The following is a 20,982-nucleotide window of genomic DNA, read 5'->3' as shown; positions in this document are numbered from 1 at the left end:
ACTATTGGAGCCCCGTAACTCCCTAAACTGGCAGCTAAAATAAACCTAACACCTAACGCATGCGCAATGTCTATCTCCCTGTCAACCGCGATCTGCTAAAATAAACCTAACACCTAACGCATGCGCAATGTCTATCTCCCTGTCAACCGCGATCTGCTAAAATAAACCTAACACCTAACGCATGCGCAATGTCTATCTACCTGTCAACCGCGATCCCCCCCCCCCGAAATCCCTAATAAAGTTATTAACCCCTAAACCACCGCTCCCGGACCCCGCCGCCATCTACATAAACTAACCCCCTACTGTGAGCCCCTAAAACCGCCGCCATCTACCTTATCTATCCCCTAATTAGAACCCCATACACCGCTGTCATCTACCTTATCTATCCCCTAATCTGACCCCTTACACCGCCGCCACCTATATAAAAATTATTAACCCCTAATCTAATCCCCCTATACCGCCGCCAGCTATATTAATATTATTAACCCCTAATGTAAGCCCCTTACACCGCCGCCATCTCTATTAAAATGATTAACCCCTAATTTAATCTACCTACCCCGCCGCCAGCTATATTATCTATGTTAACCCTAAGTATATTATAGTTAATATAGGTATTACATTATATATATTAACTATATTAACCCTAATTATATTAGGGTTAATATAGTTAATATAGTTACTATAGTATTTATATTAACTATATTAACACTATCTAACCCTAACACCCCTAACTAAATTTATATTAAATTAATCTAATTCATTTATAAACTAAAATATTCCTATTTAAATCTAAATACTTACCTATAAAATAAACCCTAAGATAGCTACAATATAATTAATAATTACATTGTAGCTATGTTAGGGTTAATATTTATTTTACAGGTAAATTGTTAATTATTTTAACTAGGTATAATAGCTATTAAATAGTTATTAACTATTTAATATCTACCTAGTTAAAATAATTACCCAATTACCTGTAAAATAAATCCTAACCTAAGTTACAAATACACCTACACTATCAATAAATTAAATAAACTACAAACATCTATCTAAAAATACAATTAAATTAACTAAACTAAATTACAAAAAAAAACAAACACTAAATTACAAAAAATAAAAAAAGATTATAAGATTTTTAAGCTAATTACACCTATTCTAAGCCCCCTAATAAAATAATAAACCCCCAAAATAAAAAAAATTCCCTGCCCTATTCTAAATTAAACAAATTTCAAAGCTCTTTACCTTACCAGCCCTTAAAAGGGCCTTTTGTGGGGCATGCCCCAAAGAATTCAGCTCTTTTGCATACAAATACAATACCCCCCCCCCATTACAACCCACCACCCACATACCCCTATTCTAAAACCACCCAAACCCCCCTTAAAAAAGCCTAACACTACCCCCTGAAGATCTCCCTACCTTGTCTTCACCACACCGGGCCGAACTCCTGATCCGATCCGGGCGATGTCTTCCTCCAAGCGGCAAAGAAGAATTCTTCCTCCGGCGATGTCTTCCTCCAAGCGGCAAAGAAGAATTCTTCCTCCGGCAACGTCTTCCTCCAAGCGGAAGCAAAGTCTTCATTCTTCCGGCGGCATCTTCAATCTTCTTTCTTCGCTCCGCCGCTGCGGAGCATCCATCCCGGCCGACTACTGAACTTGGAATGAGGTACCTTTAAATGACGTCATCCAAGATGGCGTCCGCCGAATTCCGATTGGCTGATAGGATTCTATCAGCCAATCGGAATTAAGTTAAAAAAATCTGATTGGCTGATTGAATCAGCCAATCAGATTCAAGTTCAATCCGATTGGCTGATCCAATCAGCCAATCAGATTGAGCTCGCATTCTATTGGCTGTTCCGATCAGCCAATAGAATGCGAGCTCAATCTGATTGGCTGATTGGATCAGCCAATCGGATTGAACTTGAATCTGATTGGCTGATTCAATCAGCCAATCAGATTTTTTTAACTTAATTCCGATTGGCTGATAGAATCCTATCAGCCAATCGGAATTCGGCGGACGCCATCTTGGATGACGTCATTTAAAGGTACCTCATTCCAAGTTCAGTAGTCGGCCGGGATGGATGCTCCGCAGCGGCGGAGCGAAGAAAGAAGATTGAAGATGCCGCCGGAAGAATGAAGACTTTGCTGCCGCTTGGAGGAAGACGTCGCCGGAGGAAGAATTCTTCTTTGCCGCTTGGAGGAAGACATCGCCGGAGGAAGAATTCTTCTTTGCCGCTTGGAGGAAGACATCGCCCGGATCGGATCAAGAGTTCGGCCCGGTGTGGTGAAGACAAGGTAGGGAGATCTTCAGGGGGGTAGTGATAGGCTTTTTTAAGGGGAGTTTGGGTGGTTTTAGAATAGGGGTATGTGGGTGGTGGGTTGTAATGGGGGGGGTATTGTATTTGTATGCAAAAGAGCTGAATTCTTTGGGGCATGCCCCACAAAAGGCCCTTTTAAGGGCTGGTAAGGTAAAGAGCTTTGAAATGTGTTTAATTTAGAATAGGGCAGGGAATTTTTTTTATTTTGGGGGTTTATTATTTTATTAGGGGGCTTAGAATAGGTGTAATTAGCTTAAAAATCTTGTAATCTTTTTTTATTTTTTGTAATTTAGTGTTTTTTTTTTTTTGTAATTTAGTTTAGTTAATTTAATTGTATTTTTAGATAGATGTTTGTAGTTTATTTAATTTATTGATAGTGTAGGTGTATTTGTAACTTAGGTTAGGATTTATTTTACAGGTAATTGGGTAATTATTTTAACTAGGTAGCTATTAAATAGTTAATAACTATTTAATAGCTATTATACCTAGTTAAAATAATTAACAATTTACCTGTAAAATAAATATTAACCCTAACATAGCTACAATGTAATTATTAATTATATTGTAGCTATCTTAGGGTTTATTTTATAGGTAAGTATTTAGATTTAAATAGGAATATTTTAGTTTATAAATGAATTAGATTAATTTAATATAAATTTAGTTAGGGGTGTTAAGGTTAGATAGAGTTAATATAGTTAATATAAATACTATAGTAACTATATTAACTATATTAACCCTAATATAATTAGGGTTAATATAGTTAATATATATAATGTAATACCTATATTAACTATAATATACTTAGGGTTAACATAGATAATATAGCTGGCGGCGGGGGTAGGTAGATTAAATTAGGGGTTAATCATTTTAATAGAGATGGCGGCGGTGTAAGGGGCTTACATTGGGGGTTAATAATTTTAATATAGATGGCGGCGGTGTTAGGGGCTCACTTTAGGGGGTTATAGATATAATATAGCTGGCGGCGGGGTACGGGAGCGGCGGTTTAGGGGTTAATAGCTTTTTTATTGTTAGGATAGTGAGGGGGGATAGCGGATAGAGGGTTAGACGTGTCGGGCTTTGTTAGGGAGGCGTGTTAGACTTGTCGGGCTATGTTAGGGAGGCGTGTTAGACAGTGCGGGTGTTTTAGACTTTAGTCAGGTTTTATAGGCGCCGGCAGTTTCTAACGTGCCGCAAGTCACTGGCGACGCCAGAAATTTGTACTTACGCAGATTTCTGGACATCGCTGGTTTGTCAGACTTACGGCACGTTAGCATCTGACGGCGACTTATATGGGATAGCTCGAGTTGCGAGCTGAAACTGCGGGCGACGCCGGTTCCCTCGCTTGCGCCGCAAACTGCGATCTATATCGGATCGCGCCCCAGATGCTAACCTGTTAGTAAGGTATTGTGTAAAAATACATCATGCACTTCAGATGCTAACGTGTTAGTAAGGTATTGTGTAAAAATACATAATGCGCACTGCAGAGAATAATGGAAACAACCTCAAGTAGTATAAAAGATCAGAAAATATATAAAGTCAGCAAGGTCAGCATCTATTTGTGTCATACTGTTTTTTGTATTTTAGACATTTTCTGCTTTTTTATTAGTTTTTTGGGTTCATATTTTTTCTACCGCACCCATGAATTATTTTTGCATAAATGTTAATAAATCCATATACTCTACTACATAGAACCTTCAAACTCAAAATATAATTCAAAATATTTGAGATGATATGTAGTTAAAAACATATAAACTTTGTAATGTACTTTTATAAGTTAGATACGGCTAGATTACGAGTTTTGCGTTATGAGGGGTGCGGTACTAACTTGCACGTTATTCTCACTGCTCACTTTCCTACAGTGCTGGTATTACAGGTTTTTATAAACCCAGCGTTAAAAGGCAAGAAGTGAGCGTAGAGCAAAATTGTGCTCCATACGGCACTCCAATACCAGCGCTGCTTAAGTCAGCGGCGAGCTGGTTGTACGTGCTTGTGCACGATTTCCCCATACACATCAATGGGGAGAGCCAGCTGAGAAAAAGCCTAACACCTGCAATAAAGCAGTGTCAAGCTCAGTAACGCAGCCCCATTGATTCCTATGGGGAAACACATTTTATGTTTACACCTAACACCCTAACATGAACCACGAGTCTAAACACCGCTAGTCTTACACTTATTAACCCCTAATCTGCCGCCCCGACATCACCGACACCTGCATTATACTTATTAACCCCTAATCTGCCGCTCCGGACATCGCCACCACTATAATAAACATATTAACCCCTAAACCGCCGCACTCCCGCCTCGCAAACACTAGTTAAATAGTATTAACCCCTAATCTGCTGCCCCTAACATCGCCGCCACCTACCTACATTTATTAACCCTTAATCTGCCGCCCCCAACATCGCCGCCACTATACTAAATTTATTAACCCCTAAGTCTAACCCTAACACCCCCTAACTTAAAAATAATTAAACTAGATCTAAATGAAACTTACTATTAATAACTACATTATTCCTATTTAAAAATAAATACCTGTAAAATAAACCCTAAGCTAGCTACAATATAACTAATAGTTACATTGTATCTAGCTTAGGGTTTATTTTTATTTTACAGGCAAGTTTGTATTTATTTTAACTAGGTAGAATAGTTACTAAATAGTTATTAACTATTTACTAACTACCTAGCTAAAATAAATACAAATTTGCCTGTACAATAAAGCCTAACCTAAGTTACACTAACACCTAACACTACACTACAATAAAATAAATTACCTAAATTAAATACAATTAAATACATTAAATACAATTAGCTAAATTACAAAAACAAACACTAAATTACAGAAAATAAAAAACAAATTACAAGATATTTAAACTAATTACACCTAATCTAATAGCCCTATCAAAATAAAAAAAGCCCCCAAAATAAAAAAAACTCTAGCCTAAACTAAAGTAACAATAGCCCTTAAAAGGCCCAAAGAAATCAGCTCTTTTACCTGAAAACAAAAATACAAACAACCCCCCAACAGTAAAACCCACCACCCACACAACCAACCCCCCAAATAAAACCCTTTTCAGGGCAATGGGGAGCTTAGGTTTTTTTAGTTAGGGTTTATTTGGGGGGGTTTGTTGTGTGGGTGGTGGGTTTTACTGTTGGGGGGTTGATTGTATTTTGTTTTCAGGTAAAAGAGCTGATTTCTTTGGGGCAATGCCCCGCAAAAGGCCATTGTAAGGGCTATTGGTAGTTTAGGCCATGTTTTTTTTTTTTTTTTTGAGGGGGCTATTAGATTAGGTGTAATTAGTTTAAATATCTTGTAATTTGTTTTTATTTTCTGAAATTTAGTGTTTGTTTGTTTTTTGTAATTTAGCTAATTGTATTTAATTTATTTAATTGTATTTAATTTAGGCAATTTATTTAATTGTAGTGTAGTGTTAGGTGTTAGTGTAACTTAGGTTAGGTTTTATTTTACAGGTAAATTTGTATTTATTTTATCTAGGTAGTTAGTAAATAGTTAATAACTATTTAGTAACTATTCTACCTAGTTAAAATAAATACAAACTTTCCTGTAAAATAAAAATAAACCCTGGGGGCGGAGCCTAGCCACGAACCGAAATGGCTGCTTTCTAAACAAGCTCTGTAGTCTGTTATAACTACACTCAAAACAGGTGCATACATGGCATAAACTAATCTATGAAAGAAAAAAGTTGTGGTGTGAGTGCTAAACAATGGTGTAAGCTTAAATCCCTTAAGTAGTCTAGTAAATCTCCATATACTGACTATAGATGTGTAATATGAAAAAGGGGGGTGGGATAAGCGCTCTATATGGGAGCTCACCAGATACGGATGTATGTTATAATTTATTCTATTAATTTAAAGAGAATAAAGCCAAGTGATATATAAAAGGTTTTAATGAAAAATGTGTATTATTCATATGTGGATTTCGTAGTAATGAATACCATAATATACACTATACACAGATGGTTAAAAATACATATAAGATGCCGGCATCAATTGAGTTAAAATATAGCTGAGAATTAAGCTATATACATTCAATGTAACTATTTAAAAAACAATAAATGCAATATTGTAGCATAAGTATCTAAAACATAAATATAGCTTTGATTAGGCAGAGATGTAAATAAAGGCAATATATCGATCAGCCAAAAAACAGTATAGTAACAAAGAGCTAATAATGTCAAACCGCTCTTGTATCTGGAGCAAATATCGAGTGAGTCCAATCTGTTAGCCGTTAGTAGCAGTTATGAAAAAACAAGCCGTGAGCTGTGTGCATCACGTGACCTGACTAGTCAGAGTCCTCCAATCCTGTGAGCCAGAGGTAGATACAAATTTGAAACAAGAAAGTCTCAATAGAAAATAGACACTTTATATCCCTAGTAATACTTGCAAGTGTCCAACGAGTTTTTCGAAAAGTCAGTGATGACAAATCTTCAACTGTTTGAAACAGCTCAATGTCGATCCGTCTTTCTCCTCCCCAATATATATAAAATTTCTTCTTTAGAAGTAGGCTCCGGCCCTTTTTTTATAAACTAATCTATAAATGGTTTATCAATATGCTCTAGACACAACTCACTAACTATACGCAAGTTCCGAGACCAGATGACATAGCAGAGCAGTGGCAAAGGGGAGCCGTGAGTTGGAGGCCTTCTCTACAGACCGCATCCACTGGGAGAGCGCCGTGCTCAAGTAAATTTCTCTGACCGGATCGCATAAGCTCTATGTGGAGGTATTGACCCTAAACTGTCTGCTACTAACCTTGGGAGGTGAGACTCGGAGATCGCATAACCAGCAACGAGGCGCTTCGGCTTCAACACGAACCTTCCTGACTGACCGCGGTGGGGCCTACCACGAGGGATCTGCAGATACCAGCCAGCACAGAGACGATCCAAAGCGGACTGCAGAACCGGACTGCCGCAGCAGGTGAATTGATCCCTGGGACCAGTGCTGAGAGCGTGATTACCCCCAGAAGTGATACGGAGTGATAGCCGACAGCCTGAGATCACCGGGTCTTCACAGCAGAGGTAACGCCACGTGGCAGGGGAACCCAGCATACAGATCCCAACACCGGACAGGTAACACAAACTACCGGGTTGCATCGGACTCTGGCCTAAGTTGTTCTGGAGCGCTAGGGGTAGTGACACGGATCACAAACAGGCCCTCTACTGCTAGCCCATTCAACATATAAACAGACATTAACCGACATACATACATGGGCAGTACAATTTATCAGCATTACAAAAGTGGACTATTGGAATAACTCAGTTCCGATCACTGTTCCTTTAATAGACATTCCCGGCCTCAGTAACACGGCCCGGTGTCTCTTGGGGAGTAAACATAACTATACTTGGGACGACCTTCTCTCACAGCTGCTTGATACCTCATATCAGTGTCCCATAGGTTTGTACTTACTTTTCCCCACTGCTTGACGACTTCGGTCACCTGCTTTCTTTCTTTCTCTTCTCAACCTTATCCCTCACTCAACTTTTCCTATCTTTTTTTTTTTTTCTCCTCTTCCTCCCCCTTCACTCCCACTGCTACTAACATGACGTCCTCACACAAAGAAGCCTGTCCCCGAAAGATAGAGCTACTTTCAGTAAATGTAAAGGGCTTTAATAGCCCAACCAAACGCTCTATGGTCTTACGAGACATACACAGACAAGGTGGACAGGTTGTCTACCTACAAGAGACACACTTCGCTATCGGCCATAAGCCCCGCTGGTATAGTCAACAGTACCCCACCGCTTTCTTTGCATCTGGTCCACATAAAAGAAATGGAGTGGGCATACTTTTTAGCAAAGACATACCATTCCAACTTACACAGGCACATAGAGACCCAGAAGGTAGATATCTACTGCTAACAGGACTATTATATGCTAGACCCATAACTTTAGTTAACGTCTACTGTCCCAACCAATCCCAGCATACCTTTATTCAAAAGGTTATCCATAAAGTACTCGAACTACAGACTGGCATAGTATTCCTTGGGGGAGATTTGAATGCAACACTGAATCCTAACCTAGACACATCAGACGGTATCTCCAGTGTTCCTCATAAGACCCTCAAACGTATAACATCCTCACTCAAAGAAGCAGCATTACACGACATCTGGCGATCACACCACCCCACATCTAAGAACTTTACATTCTTCTCCCACCCCCATAAAAAATACTCGAGAATAGATTATTGGTTTACAGACGCTACTGGCCTCACAGTGGCCACGTCAAGCAATATACTTCCTATCACATGGTCGGATCATGCCCCAGTCACATGTTCAATCCTATGGTCGGACACGCCTGTCACGCCTTATATTTGGAGAATGGATGACACCTTGTTGGATGTTCCAGTCTTTAAACTAGAAATAGAGAGGGCCCTGACGGAATACTTTCAGATACATGAAAGAGCGGAAACACCATTAACCACGGTATGGGAAGCCCATAAGTGTACTATCCGAGGTCTCTTTCTGAAACAGAAAGCCAGGATAGTTAAGAGTAGGTGAATGAAATATCAGAAGCTTCTTTCTGAAGTTGAAACCGCAGAACGTTCTCACAAGGCTGCGCCAACTGATGCTAAGTTAGATAAGAGTCTGATACAAGCAAGAACAAAACTCTTGCAGTTCCTACAAGAAGATTATCAGAAAGCAGCCCTTGTTCTTACACAACAATTCTTCGAACAGGGGAACAAAGCAGGCAGACTGCTGGCCAGGGCGGTTGCCCGGAAAAAAAAGAAACAATATGTATATAGTATGATACATCCAGATGGGAAGATTATGGAAGACGGGAGATCCATCGCTGAGATCTTCCGATCCTATTATGAAACCCTATACAATATCCAGAATGCGAATAGAGCGGAGGTTCACCCTCCTAATCAGGAGCAAGAGACACACAAGATATTAGAATATCTTGCTAGTGTTGATACCCCTAAGCTCTCTAATCAAGACTCTGAGGCCCTGGATTCTCCGATCACTCCTATGGAGCTTAAGCAAGCCCTCAGGGACATAACATCGGGCAAGAGCCCAGGCCCTGATGGTTTCGGAGCTAATTACTACAAAATGTTTGGCGACATACTTGTGCCGAATATGATAAATCTCTTTAATCAACTATCAGAAGATCCATTCTTACCTAACACAATGCTTGAGGCCCACATTGCCGTGATCCCTAAGCCAGGCAAACCAGAAACTAGCCCAGAGAATTACCGCCCTATCTCGCTGCTTAACGCAGACATTAAGATATTTGCGAAGGTACTTGCCAACCGCCTCAATAGACATCTCCCACACCTTATCTCCACCGACCAGGTGGGCTTTATACCAGGACGTGAGGCGAGGGATAATACTTTGAAAGTCCTTCAGATGATGACATTCGCGCATAATAATTCAGTCCCGCTGGCCCTGATCTCGACCGATGCTGAAAAAGCGTTCGATCGGGTCAGCTGGACATTTATGCAACTCACACTGGGCAAATTCAGTTTTGGGCCTAAACTCACAAATTGGATAATGTCACTATACTCAACACCCAACGCTAGGGTAAGGGTGAATGGAACTCTTTCAAATCCCTTCGATATTCACAACGGGACTAGACAGGGTTGTCCCCTGTCTCCCCTTCTGTTCGCCCTCACTATTGAAATACTAGCGACCAGAATTAGAGCGAACCCTGAGATTAAAGGAATCAATATAGGGGGCATTGCACATAAACTTGCCATGTACGCTGATGATGTCCTCTTGCTGATATCAGATGTAGGACAATCCCTTACAATGGCTATTGAAGAATTCACACTCTTTGGTGGTGTGTCAAACTTTCTCCTAAATCCCTCAAAATCTGAGATCATGAACGTTTCCATCCCGGAGGCCGAGTTTGATAGACTGAAAAGAGGCTGTCCACTGAAAATTGCTAAAGATAAACTGAAATACTTGGGTGTATTCTTAACACCCAGTATTAAAGAGCTGGTGTCTCTGAACTATAAGAATATCAAAAATGAGATCTGTAGGGATCTGTCCAATTGGAGAAATAAAACCATCTCCTGGCTCGGCCGCATAGGAGTGGTCAAAATGAATGTGATGCCAAGAGTGCTCTACATCATGCAGACTATACCATCATCCACAGCCTCCCACATCCTACACCAAATTCAGTCGGCTATGGAGTCATATATCTGGAGAGATCTAAAACCTAGAATCAGTAGGAGAGCGATATTCTTACCTCGGAGTGGAGGCGGATTGGGAGTGCCTGATTTGTTGACATACCAAAGAGAAATATCTCTCCAGAGATTGGTAGAATGGTGCCAAAACTCAAGCCAAAAGGCTTGGGTACATGTGGACAATGCTATTTTACAAAGAGGAAACTCGGGCGCTCTCTCCCGCTCATAGACCCTCTGAGATTAAGCTCTATCCACTTATGAACAGTGTACTAATAAACTGGGATAAATTGCTTAAGAAAACCTCTCACATATCTACTTTTATGTCACCTGTCACCCCGATCAGAGAGAATCCTTACTTGATTTTCTTATCAGGTCTCTCCTCCTCGAAGGAGACCTATGACCTTGCTGACTCGGCCGTATATAATATACTCCAACAGGACAGGTTGAAATCCCAGGAAGACTTAAAGACATGGAATAATGGTGTGTTCGCTTCATGGTTCAGATTAGCTCAGATTAGACACTACTTTGATACACACAAAGACAAACATAATCTGACAAGACGTAGGACTCACTTTGAAACTCTATGTACGATGACCCAACACCCGACTCATCTGATCTCTCAACTTTACAAACTATTATTACAGGGAGACGGCCACTTCCTTCCGTCCTTTACACAGTCCTGGCAAGACGAACTAGATCTAGAGATAGACCGTAAAGACTGGGGAAAATTTTTTGACCGTACGAGACGGACCTCGGTTTCAGCCAAAGTACAAGAAACACAATACAAATTGCTAAGTAGGTGGTACCTGACTCCCCACAGGCTGAAGCATATATACCCACACTCTAGCAGGAACTGTTGGAGAGGGTGCGGGGAAGAGGGAACCCTTTTACATATATGGTGGACTTGTCCACTGATACGACCTTACTGGAATGATATACTAGCAGAAATGAGTAGGGTTCTTAATATTATAATACCTCCTAACCCATGCTATTTATTATATCACCAGTTGCCCAAAATAGTTGGAGAGGATAAATATCTACTCCTCCTATTGATGCTAAATGGCGCAAAAGGCCTAATTCCCTTATATTGAAAAAAGCAGAACACCCCCAATATACAAGAATGGAAGAATAAGGTAACTGACTTGCTGAGACTTGAGAGATACCATTACCTTAAAATAGGGAAACTGGGTACACATGAAATTATGTTACTAACCTGGGAAGAATGAGGAATCTAACCTTTTCTGTAGAGAGTCACTGTAACTGAACTTGAAATAGGAGTCCACAACTTATTATTTATTACCTAACCCATACACCAATCCCCCCACCCACTCCCTCCTTCTCCACCCCCCCGCCTTTTTTTTTTTTTTTTTTCCCTTCTTTCTTCTCCTCCGCTTTTCATCCCCTTACTCCCCCTTCTCTCCCCTACTCTTCTTCTCCCCCTTCTTTGGAAGGCTGGTTAATCTAACCAATTCTAAACTCTTTTTCCTATCTGTTAGAGATTAAATACACCGAGAACAACTTATCCCACAGCGCTGTGTAAAAAAAGCTGTGGAAATGAGATTATTACTATTGATCTGTTCTCGTGAATCTATATTTTTCATTATGCATTTCCTATAGTTTAAACAGAGAATCATCTGTAGCGATGGTTCTTGGCATGTAAACAGTCTATGTGAAGAGTTTTATTAAGTACAGTCGGTATGAGGTGGTTTTGTACCTTATATACCTGATGTCATTATCTAGACTGTTAGAGTATACTTGAATATCTAGCATATCGCGAAATATTTCTGAATAACTATATTACAGCAAATATTGCATAACGACTGAATACTGTTTTGTATTGAACATGCTTATATGTTTGCCTCCTTTGCTATACCATTTCGCCAATAAAGCTTATTTTGAAAACTAAAATAAAAATAAACCCTAAGCTAGCTACAATGTAGCTATTAGTTATAGTGTAGCTAGCTTAGGGTTTATTTTACAGGTAAGTATTTATTTTTAAATAGGAATTATTTAGTTATTAATAGTAAGTTTTATTTAGATTTATTTTAATTATATTTAAGTTAAGGGGGGTTAGGGTTAGATTTTGGGGTTAATAAATTTAGTATAGTGGCGGCGACGTTGGGGGAGGCAGATTTGGGGTTAATAAATGTAGGTATGTGGCGGCGATGTTAGGGACAGTAGATAAGGGTTTAATAATATTTAACTAATGTTTGCGAGGCGGGAGGGCCTCAGTTTAGGAGTTAATAGGTAGTTTATGGTTGTTAGTGTACTTTTTAGCACTTTAGTTATGAGTTTTACAGCGTTGTAGTGTAAAACTCATAACTACTGACTTTAAAATGCGGTACGAATTTTGACGGGATAGGGTGTACCGCTCACTTTTTGGTCTCCCAGGACAAGCTCGTAATACCGGCGGTATGGAAGTCCCATAGAAAAAAGACTATACGCAATTTGCGTAAGTTGTTTGCGGTAAGGCCAAAAAAGTGTGTGGGGCCCCTAAATCTGCAAGACTCGTAATACCTGCGGTAGTAAAAAAGCAGCGTTATGAGGCTTAACGCTGCTATTTTACTCATAACGCAAGACTCGTAATCTAGCCGTTAGTTAGTATATTGCTTTTCCTGCTGTTGATCCTGCAGGATTCAGAGCTTTAACTATGCAACATTTTTCACAATTATTGCTTGATCTACGGAAGCCTAGACAGGCCATGCATGTTTAATATATTTTTAACTTGTTTTGTCGACATAACAACTTGTTTTGTCACCATAACACAATTGTTTTGTCAACATAACAAGATTGTTTTGTTGACATAAAAGAATTGTTTTGTCGATAACACAATTTGTTTAATGAAGATTTTTTTTACACACAGATTGTTACATTTGCCTGACTAGATTTCAGGAAGTGTTACAGTTATAGAGCAAACTGATTGAATTGGAAAGTAGCTGCCCAGTCTGTCACAGCAGCCTGCAACCTTCTTCCTAATCTTACCAGCTGCAAGAACAAGAACTTTTATTCAGAACTGTGTGCCTGCCTGGGAACATTTATCTTGCCTTCATATCTGTTATCCTGTCACTTCAATTAAAGGGCCATAATACCCAAATGTTTAAACACTTGAAAGTGATGCAACATGGCTGTAAAAAGCTGACTAGAAAATATCACCTGAACATCTCTATGTAAAAAAGAAAGATATTTTACCTCAAAAAATCCTCAGTAGCCACCTCCCATTGTAAAGGATTTCTAAGCAGCATATTAGTGTGTCTGTCCCGGGACAACTGAAGGGATGAGCATCGTGAACTCTCATATTATTTCACCAATCAGGTAAAGGAAGCTTACTATGAAATCTCATGAGAGTTAAGTCAAATCTCATGAGATCACAGTAAGAGTTCATGACCTCAGCACTGCTGATGCTGATTGGCTGCTGTTCATTTCTTCATTTTTTTAATTTTTTTACCTGCAGCTGGGAGCAGCTGAGTATAACTTTTTACACAGAACTAACTCTACTGAGCTGAGGAGATTGTGAGGTAAAATATCTTCCTTTTTTACATAGAGATGCTCAGGTGATATTTTCCTGTCAGCTTTTTACAGTTATACTGCATCAGTTTCAAGTGATTTAGCATATGAGTATTATGTCCCTTTAAGTGGTTATCTGGCTGCCCTTTAATCACTTGGAGCCTGGAATCCTCTCTCTCTGTCTTTTCTATTTCTCTTTCCCTCTCTTTAAAGTGAAAGTAAATTTTTCAACATTGCCACATATCATTGTAATAAATATAACTAATATAACATTTTCGCTTGTTTTTTTTTAAATTTACTTCAATATAATAGTTTATATTTTTATATTTTCTTTCCCTACCGTTCTCGCCGTTGCTCCTCCCACCCTCCTCTTCCTGTATTTTCTATTCATTACGTATAGAGCGGTCACACCCGCTCTATACATAGTCTAAATGCTCGTTCACGATATCAGGATGAATTGCGCATGCGCTAATCGCCGATCCGGCTACAAATGCGCATGCAATCTTTCTCAACCCCTAATGTGATGCTAACAATCTTGGCACCAAACGAGCATTAGGTGTGTGCATGCGAATTGTGAACGCGCGACCGAGATAATCTTGTTTTTATTAGATTAGGCGCATGCGCATTGGCTGAGAGCAGTGTATGACGTAGCTTTCTGGCCGCCGATCGGCCAGAAAGTCAATTGGTAGATTGTAAAAACGTGACCAGGAAGTAAATTGCCTCATCAACAACGGGATGAATTGCAGAAGAAAAAAATATGCATTTAAATGCGGCGAAAACGGTATTTATTGAATGTTAAAAAAAAAACCATGAATGAAAGTGCTATTGTTTCGTTATTAATTATGTAAATCTGCAGAGCAGAAGCACTGTTTACTTTTACTTTAAGTGTAACTGTCCTTCCATGTATATTTCTCTCTGGCTTTGTTTCTTCGTATCTCTGCTGTTTTTTCTCTTCTCATGGGTGTCTCCCCCTCTCTATCTGTGTCTCTATTTTACTCCCTATTCCTATATTTCCCAAGTCCCTTTCACCCTTCCTTCTCTTACCCCAACTCTGTTTCTGAATCTTTTGCCTCTTTCAGTGTTTCTTCTTTTTCTCTCTAAATCCTTTTGTGTTTTTTTTTTCTTTGTGGTTCTTTTTGCCATCCTGTCTTTCTTTATCTATGTATGCCTGTCTTCTAGAAACAGCTGTCACTTTTTCAATAGTCTGAATATTAATTAAAGGGACACTCTACTTGACATTTTTTATTATTTTTGAAGATAGATAATCCCTTTATTATTCCCCAGTTTTACATAGCCAACACTGTATTATTAAAATACTTATTACCTCTGTAATTACCTTGTATCTAAGCCTCTGCAGGCTGCCCCCTTAGCTCAGTGCTTTTGACAGATTTGCATTTTAGCCAATCAGTGCTGACTCCTAAATAACTCCACGGGAGTAAGCACAATGTTATTATTAAGACACACATGAACTAGTGTTGATTAACTTTGAAAAACTGTCAGAATGCACTGAGATAAGAGGCAGCCTTCAATGGTTTAAAAATCAGTTAGAGACAACCTAGGTTAAGCTTTTAAAAAAGAATACCAAGAGAACAAAACAAATTTGCTGTATCATGAAAGTTTAATTTTGACTAGACTGTCCCTTTAACTAGTTCCCTTTAAATGAATATTCATTCAACTATTATTTCCAGTGGTAAGAGGGGGGAAAATCCAGCTTTTTGTTCCTTGTTCATTTAAAAGGACAATAAACAACTTGAGATTTTCAAATAAAATGTTATGTGTAATGAAACAGCTTTGCATTATTTATTGTGCCCACTTTGTATGTAATTTAGTTCTGAAAATTGAGCATTTCAGAACTTGAAATGCACCCTGCTGACTTTTCAAGGCTAACTCTGCTACATATCTCTCCCTAATTGGCTTTATCAGATAACTGCAAAATATACTTTATACTAACTGTATGACAGTGACTATCCTTGTCTGTGGACTAAAATCTAGGCTGGCTCCTCCAAATAATGCAAAAGGAGGGTGGAGTTTGGCCACTAAAACATTATTGCAGTAAAAAGGATGTGCATTTGTTTGTTTTTTTTAAAAATGCTAAAACTTGGCTGATTTGTTATTCTATAGCAACACAACAGAAATGTCTTGTAATTACAATGGGCCAGATTACAAGTAGAGCTCTAAATATCGCTTGCATGATAATGTGAGTTGGTATTACAAGTAAAGCACAATGTGAATGCAAGCACCCGTTCACATTGCTAGGAAGCACTGCGCTCACGAGAGTGCGTTTCCATAGGCTCCAATGAGCATGGGCCAGTGATATTTAAACCACACCTTATGCTGTAGAGCTTCACTTGTAATCTAGGCCTATGTGAGTACTGTTGCCTACATTATAGTGGTACACATTTAAAGGGACAGTAAACACTTTGGACTAGATTACGAGTGGCCCGTTAAATTATTGCGCTCCCGCAAACGGGTACATTTGGCAGTTTTTTTGGGTGCCCAATAAGTAACCAGCCATTACGAGTGGCTGGTTATTGCTACTGTGAGCATTTAGCGCTCAGAAAATTAACCAGAGATCCGATCTCTGGTTAATTTTCTAAAAGTGCCACACATGCCTTTTATAATGGAGGGCATTATAGTTTTTTTAATAAAAAAATGTACTAGGCAGTTTTGGGGCTTTAAAGTTAATGGGAGTGGAGTGTTCGGAAAAAAAAAACTGCACTGAAAAGTGCCTTTACAATGCGATCTATGTGAAAATAAATATATACTGTGTATGTTTATTTACATAAATATTTATTTGTTATTATGTGTATATACACATATTAACACACACACACACACACACACATATATATATATATATATATATATATATATATATATATATATATATATATATATATAAATAAAAGGATATACATATATATTTATACCAGCTGTTGCCCACGGCTTCGCTCCCATGGATTTTGTGATGTGTAAAAAAAAACTTTATAAAAGAGGTTTTTTTCCATCCATCATTTTTAACATCTAACATATGCCTAGTAAATGGAGGTTATATGTATGAAAACATTGCATAGACTGAAACTGTTCCCGGATTTTTACATTACACATCTCTAACAGCATTTTACTATATATTGTAATTTGCCTTGTAAAACTCACATGAATAATATACACATTCACATCAAATGTAGCCATTGATATAAATCGCTTTACGAATTTTATATTGTTAGTGTTTTATAATATTTCTTTGTAACATAAATTTATTTTTTTCTCTATTCCAGAAACTGTAAAACCCCAGCCTACATGTCCCGCAGAGCTATTTACTTGTGTATATAAAAAACAGTGTGTGCCTCTCTCTGCAAAATGTAATGGAACGGATGATTGTATGGATGGAAGTGATGAAATCAATTGTCCAACCCTGGTTCCCAACACAGTGCTGCCAATGCAATGCAAAGCAACAGAATTCCAATGTGCTGATAAGAAATGCATCCCGTTAGTGATGTGGTGCGATGGTGTGCCAGATTGTCCTCTGAAAGAAGATGAACAGAACTGCAGTAAGACTTTTAATCTCACGTTAGTTTTACATAGCTATAGGTCTTAAAATCAGTGGAACATTCCTTTTGTTCTCAGGGAACAGTAGTATTAAACTGTATTATTTGTGATCCTGTAACTCATTGTCCTTGAACTAGGCCATTTTTATGCTACATTATTATTAGTGTAGGTTTGTATCCTATAGATATACTTAAAGGAACAGGGTACATTATTTTGCCCCTCCCCAACTCTATATGATCAGTGACTTTTAATCCCCTCTGATGCCAGTAAAATAAAGCAGTGATTTTAAATTCCTCAGATGTCAGTAACATAAAGTAAGGATATTTAGCACCTCAGAATGAAGTATTACTCAACAGTCATTAGCTGCCAGCACCATACAGCAATATTTTTTTAAAACTCCTTAAATACCAGTATCTCAGTATTTTTTCCCTCCCCACCACCACCATAGATGATGGTAATGTGCAACAGAGGTTGTTTTTAAATGCACACATAAAACACAGTTTTTTTGTGAATTCCAATGTAAGTAGTGCACAGTTATTGTTTTAAAGCCAAATGCAAGTAATAGACTCAAAGCAGTCCTTTTTAACCACCAGATGGCAGCAGCTATTTAATGCCTTAGCTGCTAGTAAAACAACGTAGCTGTGCTACAATAGCTACATCAATCTTCCTTTGCAAATGGCAGAACTGGTACTGCATGGGAAGTGTCCTGTATATGAAACCATACAAGGTGATATTCATAAACTTGACCAATTCTCACATTTTTCTGAAAATAGTTTATAGATTTAACTTTTCTGTGTGAAATTTTATCCGAAAATGTTTAATCTCAAAAAATGTATTTTAATGTGACATTAGTTGTATGTTCCTGGTAGAGTGCTTCTCTTTCTGTATGACATTGGTTTAATGTTAAAAAATATAATGGAAAAAAAACTAAAATACGTTATTTACAAAATGCTCTAGAAGCTCAATATTTACACAGCTTTAAAAAAAAAAAAAAGACTGAGATGGCAATGAAATGATAAAAAATCATATAATAATTGGACTCTACTTGTGAGATATTAAAGTTACAAGCATTTTTTGTCTAAATAACGATCTGTGGTCACACTACAAATCTGAAAGAGAGCTGTGACAATAAAAAATAAGCTTTCTATAGCATTCTTAGAAAAAAAGTAATATCAAAGGGTTTAGACATCCCAGTTAGCAATGATGGATCTGGTATCCGTTGATGGAAGCTCCATCAAACCGGCCAAATACTGGAGAAAAAAAGGACTCCATAAAAAAATAACGATCAAGCAAGTACAAAACTTGTAAAGGAAGCCAAGAAGACGTCATCAGTCACTTTCAAAGAGCTACAGAGGTCAGTGGCCGAGCCTGTAGTAAATATTCACCAGTCAACAATTTCAAGGGCTCTGTATCAAACTCTCTTTATTAAACTAGCTTGTAGGGGAGGGTGGCAGGAATGAAGCAATTACTAAGAAACATGAACATAACTAGGCTAATATATGAGAAAAAGTGTTATGGTCAAAAGAGACCAAAATCATGTTTTTTGTCCACAATCCAAAACGCTATGTGTGGCACAAATAAAACACTGCTCATACGTTGAAAAACAATATTTCTACAGTAAAGTATGTGATGGTAAAATTATGCTGTCAGATACTGTTTATCAGCAGGGCCTGGGAAAATGGTGAGAACTATAACTAAGACTAGATGGAGCAGAAAAACAGGGCAATACTGCAAGAGAACATTTTTAAGTTTGCTAGAAATTTGTAGCTTGAAAGAAGCAGAACAATCATCCTCAGTAATAGACAAAGCAACTTTGGATTAGATCAAGAAGAAAAAAATTAATATCTTACAGATGCCCCTTCCAAGACCTGATCTCAACCCTATTAAAAATTGTTGGCACTATTTGAAAATTGCAGTCCTCAAGCATCATGCAACCAACCTGAACCACCTGGAGCAAATCTGCAAAGAAGAACAAGCAAAAATTACTCACACAGTGTGCAAAACTGGAAGATACTTACCCCAAAAGACTTAAAGCTGTTACAGAAAAAGGTGGTTAAATTGAATATAAATATGAGGGATTTAAATATTTATGCAAGCAGCATATTTTAGCTTTTCTATTCTTTTAACTACCTACATATTTTTGGTGTTATACTGCCTAATGCAAGGGATATTGTATTAAAGGGAAACTAAGTCAAAATTAAACTTTTATGATTCAGATAGAACAAACAGTTTTAAGAGACTTTCCAATTTAGTTCTATTATCAAATCTTGTACAGTTTTTTTATATACACACTTTCTGAGGCACCAGCGCCTACTGAGCATGTGCACAAGTTCACAGGGTATATGTATACTAGTCTGTGATTGACTAATAGCTGTCACATGATACAGGGGACCGACAAGTGGGGGGGGGGATTTAACGGTGTATGAAATCAAAATTCTTTTTCTTTCTTGATTCAGAAAGAGCATACAATTTTAAACAAACTTCTAATTTACTTCTATTATCTAATTTGTTTCATTATCTTAATATCCTTTGTTGAATAGCATTTCTAAATAGGCTCAGTAGCTGCTGATTGGTGGCTGCACAGAGATACCTCATGTGATTGGCTCACCCATGTGCATTGCTATTTCTTCAACAAAGTATACCTAAAGAATAAAGCAAATTAGATAATAGAAGTAAATTGGTATGTTGTTTAAAATTGTACTCTCTATCTGAATCATGAAAGAAAAATTGTGGGTTTCATGTCCCTTTAATTTGTCAGGAAATATAATCTACTGCTCATCTGAAATTCAGAGTAAGTCTTATCCTTAGGCACTTGTTAATTATGAAATTCTACTGTGTTTAGTGGTGCTTTAATACATATTAATATCCTACATAGTTATTTTTTAAAAATATAGAATAAAGTATTATACTTCTAACATTTTGTTTTCTCTAAGATGAAAAAAAATGTAGCTGAAATAATTTGCCATATAACTTCGTAAGCATTTGTCTCATTTCATGGGGCATCATTGAGGATATGGGGATCTTAATGTGTTTGGTTTCAGCTGTGCTCAACAGTATAATGTGTCTAGAAGTGTCACTTAGCAGAAAACATGTGAGCAGCCTTTGTCATGTATGCAGTACGCATAAAGGAACTTGCAATCATTCCTAAGTAGCTATTTTGCTAAGAGAGGAACTATAGTCTTGTCCTCCTCCTTTTGTTGTTATTATATATCTATATATATATCTATATATATATATATATATATTTTTTTTTTTTATCTGAAATAATAAGAATCTGGTAGATCCAATGAAGCTTGATCAATGTTTTTAGATATTAGTTTTTTTTTTAAAAAGCTCTGATTTACATTACACACACACACACACACACACACATATATATATATATATATATATATATATATATATACATACATACATATATACAGTATATATATATATATATATATATATTTATTTTTTATATATTTTTTTTA

At 37.7% G+C, this 20,982-nt stretch overlaps 1 protein-coding gene across 1 annotated transcript in view; it reads left to right on the top strand.

The window, feature by feature from the left end:
- Positions 1-20,982, top strand: part of MALRD1 (MAM and LDL receptor class A domain containing 1) — a 998,487-nt gene that overhangs the window by 745,056 nt on the left and 232,449 nt on the right. The window contains exon 26 of the mRNA XM_053715701.1: positions 17,239-17,511. Coding sequence (XP_053571676.1) covers positions 17,239-17,511 — 273 coding nt within the window. The remainder of the gene's footprint in view (positions 1-17,238; positions 17,512-20,982) is intronic.

Source organism: Bombina bombina, chromosome 5, assembly GCF_027579735.1.
Source record: "Bombina bombina isolate aBomBom1 chromosome 5, aBomBom1.pri, whole genome shotgun sequence".
In the NCBI taxonomy this organism is placed as follows: Eukaryota; Metazoa; Chordata; class Amphibia; order Anura; family Bombinatoridae; genus Bombina; species Bombina bombina.
The sequence above is the reverse complement of the archived record's forward strand: the minus strand, read 5'-3'. Positions and strand labels throughout refer to the sequence as shown.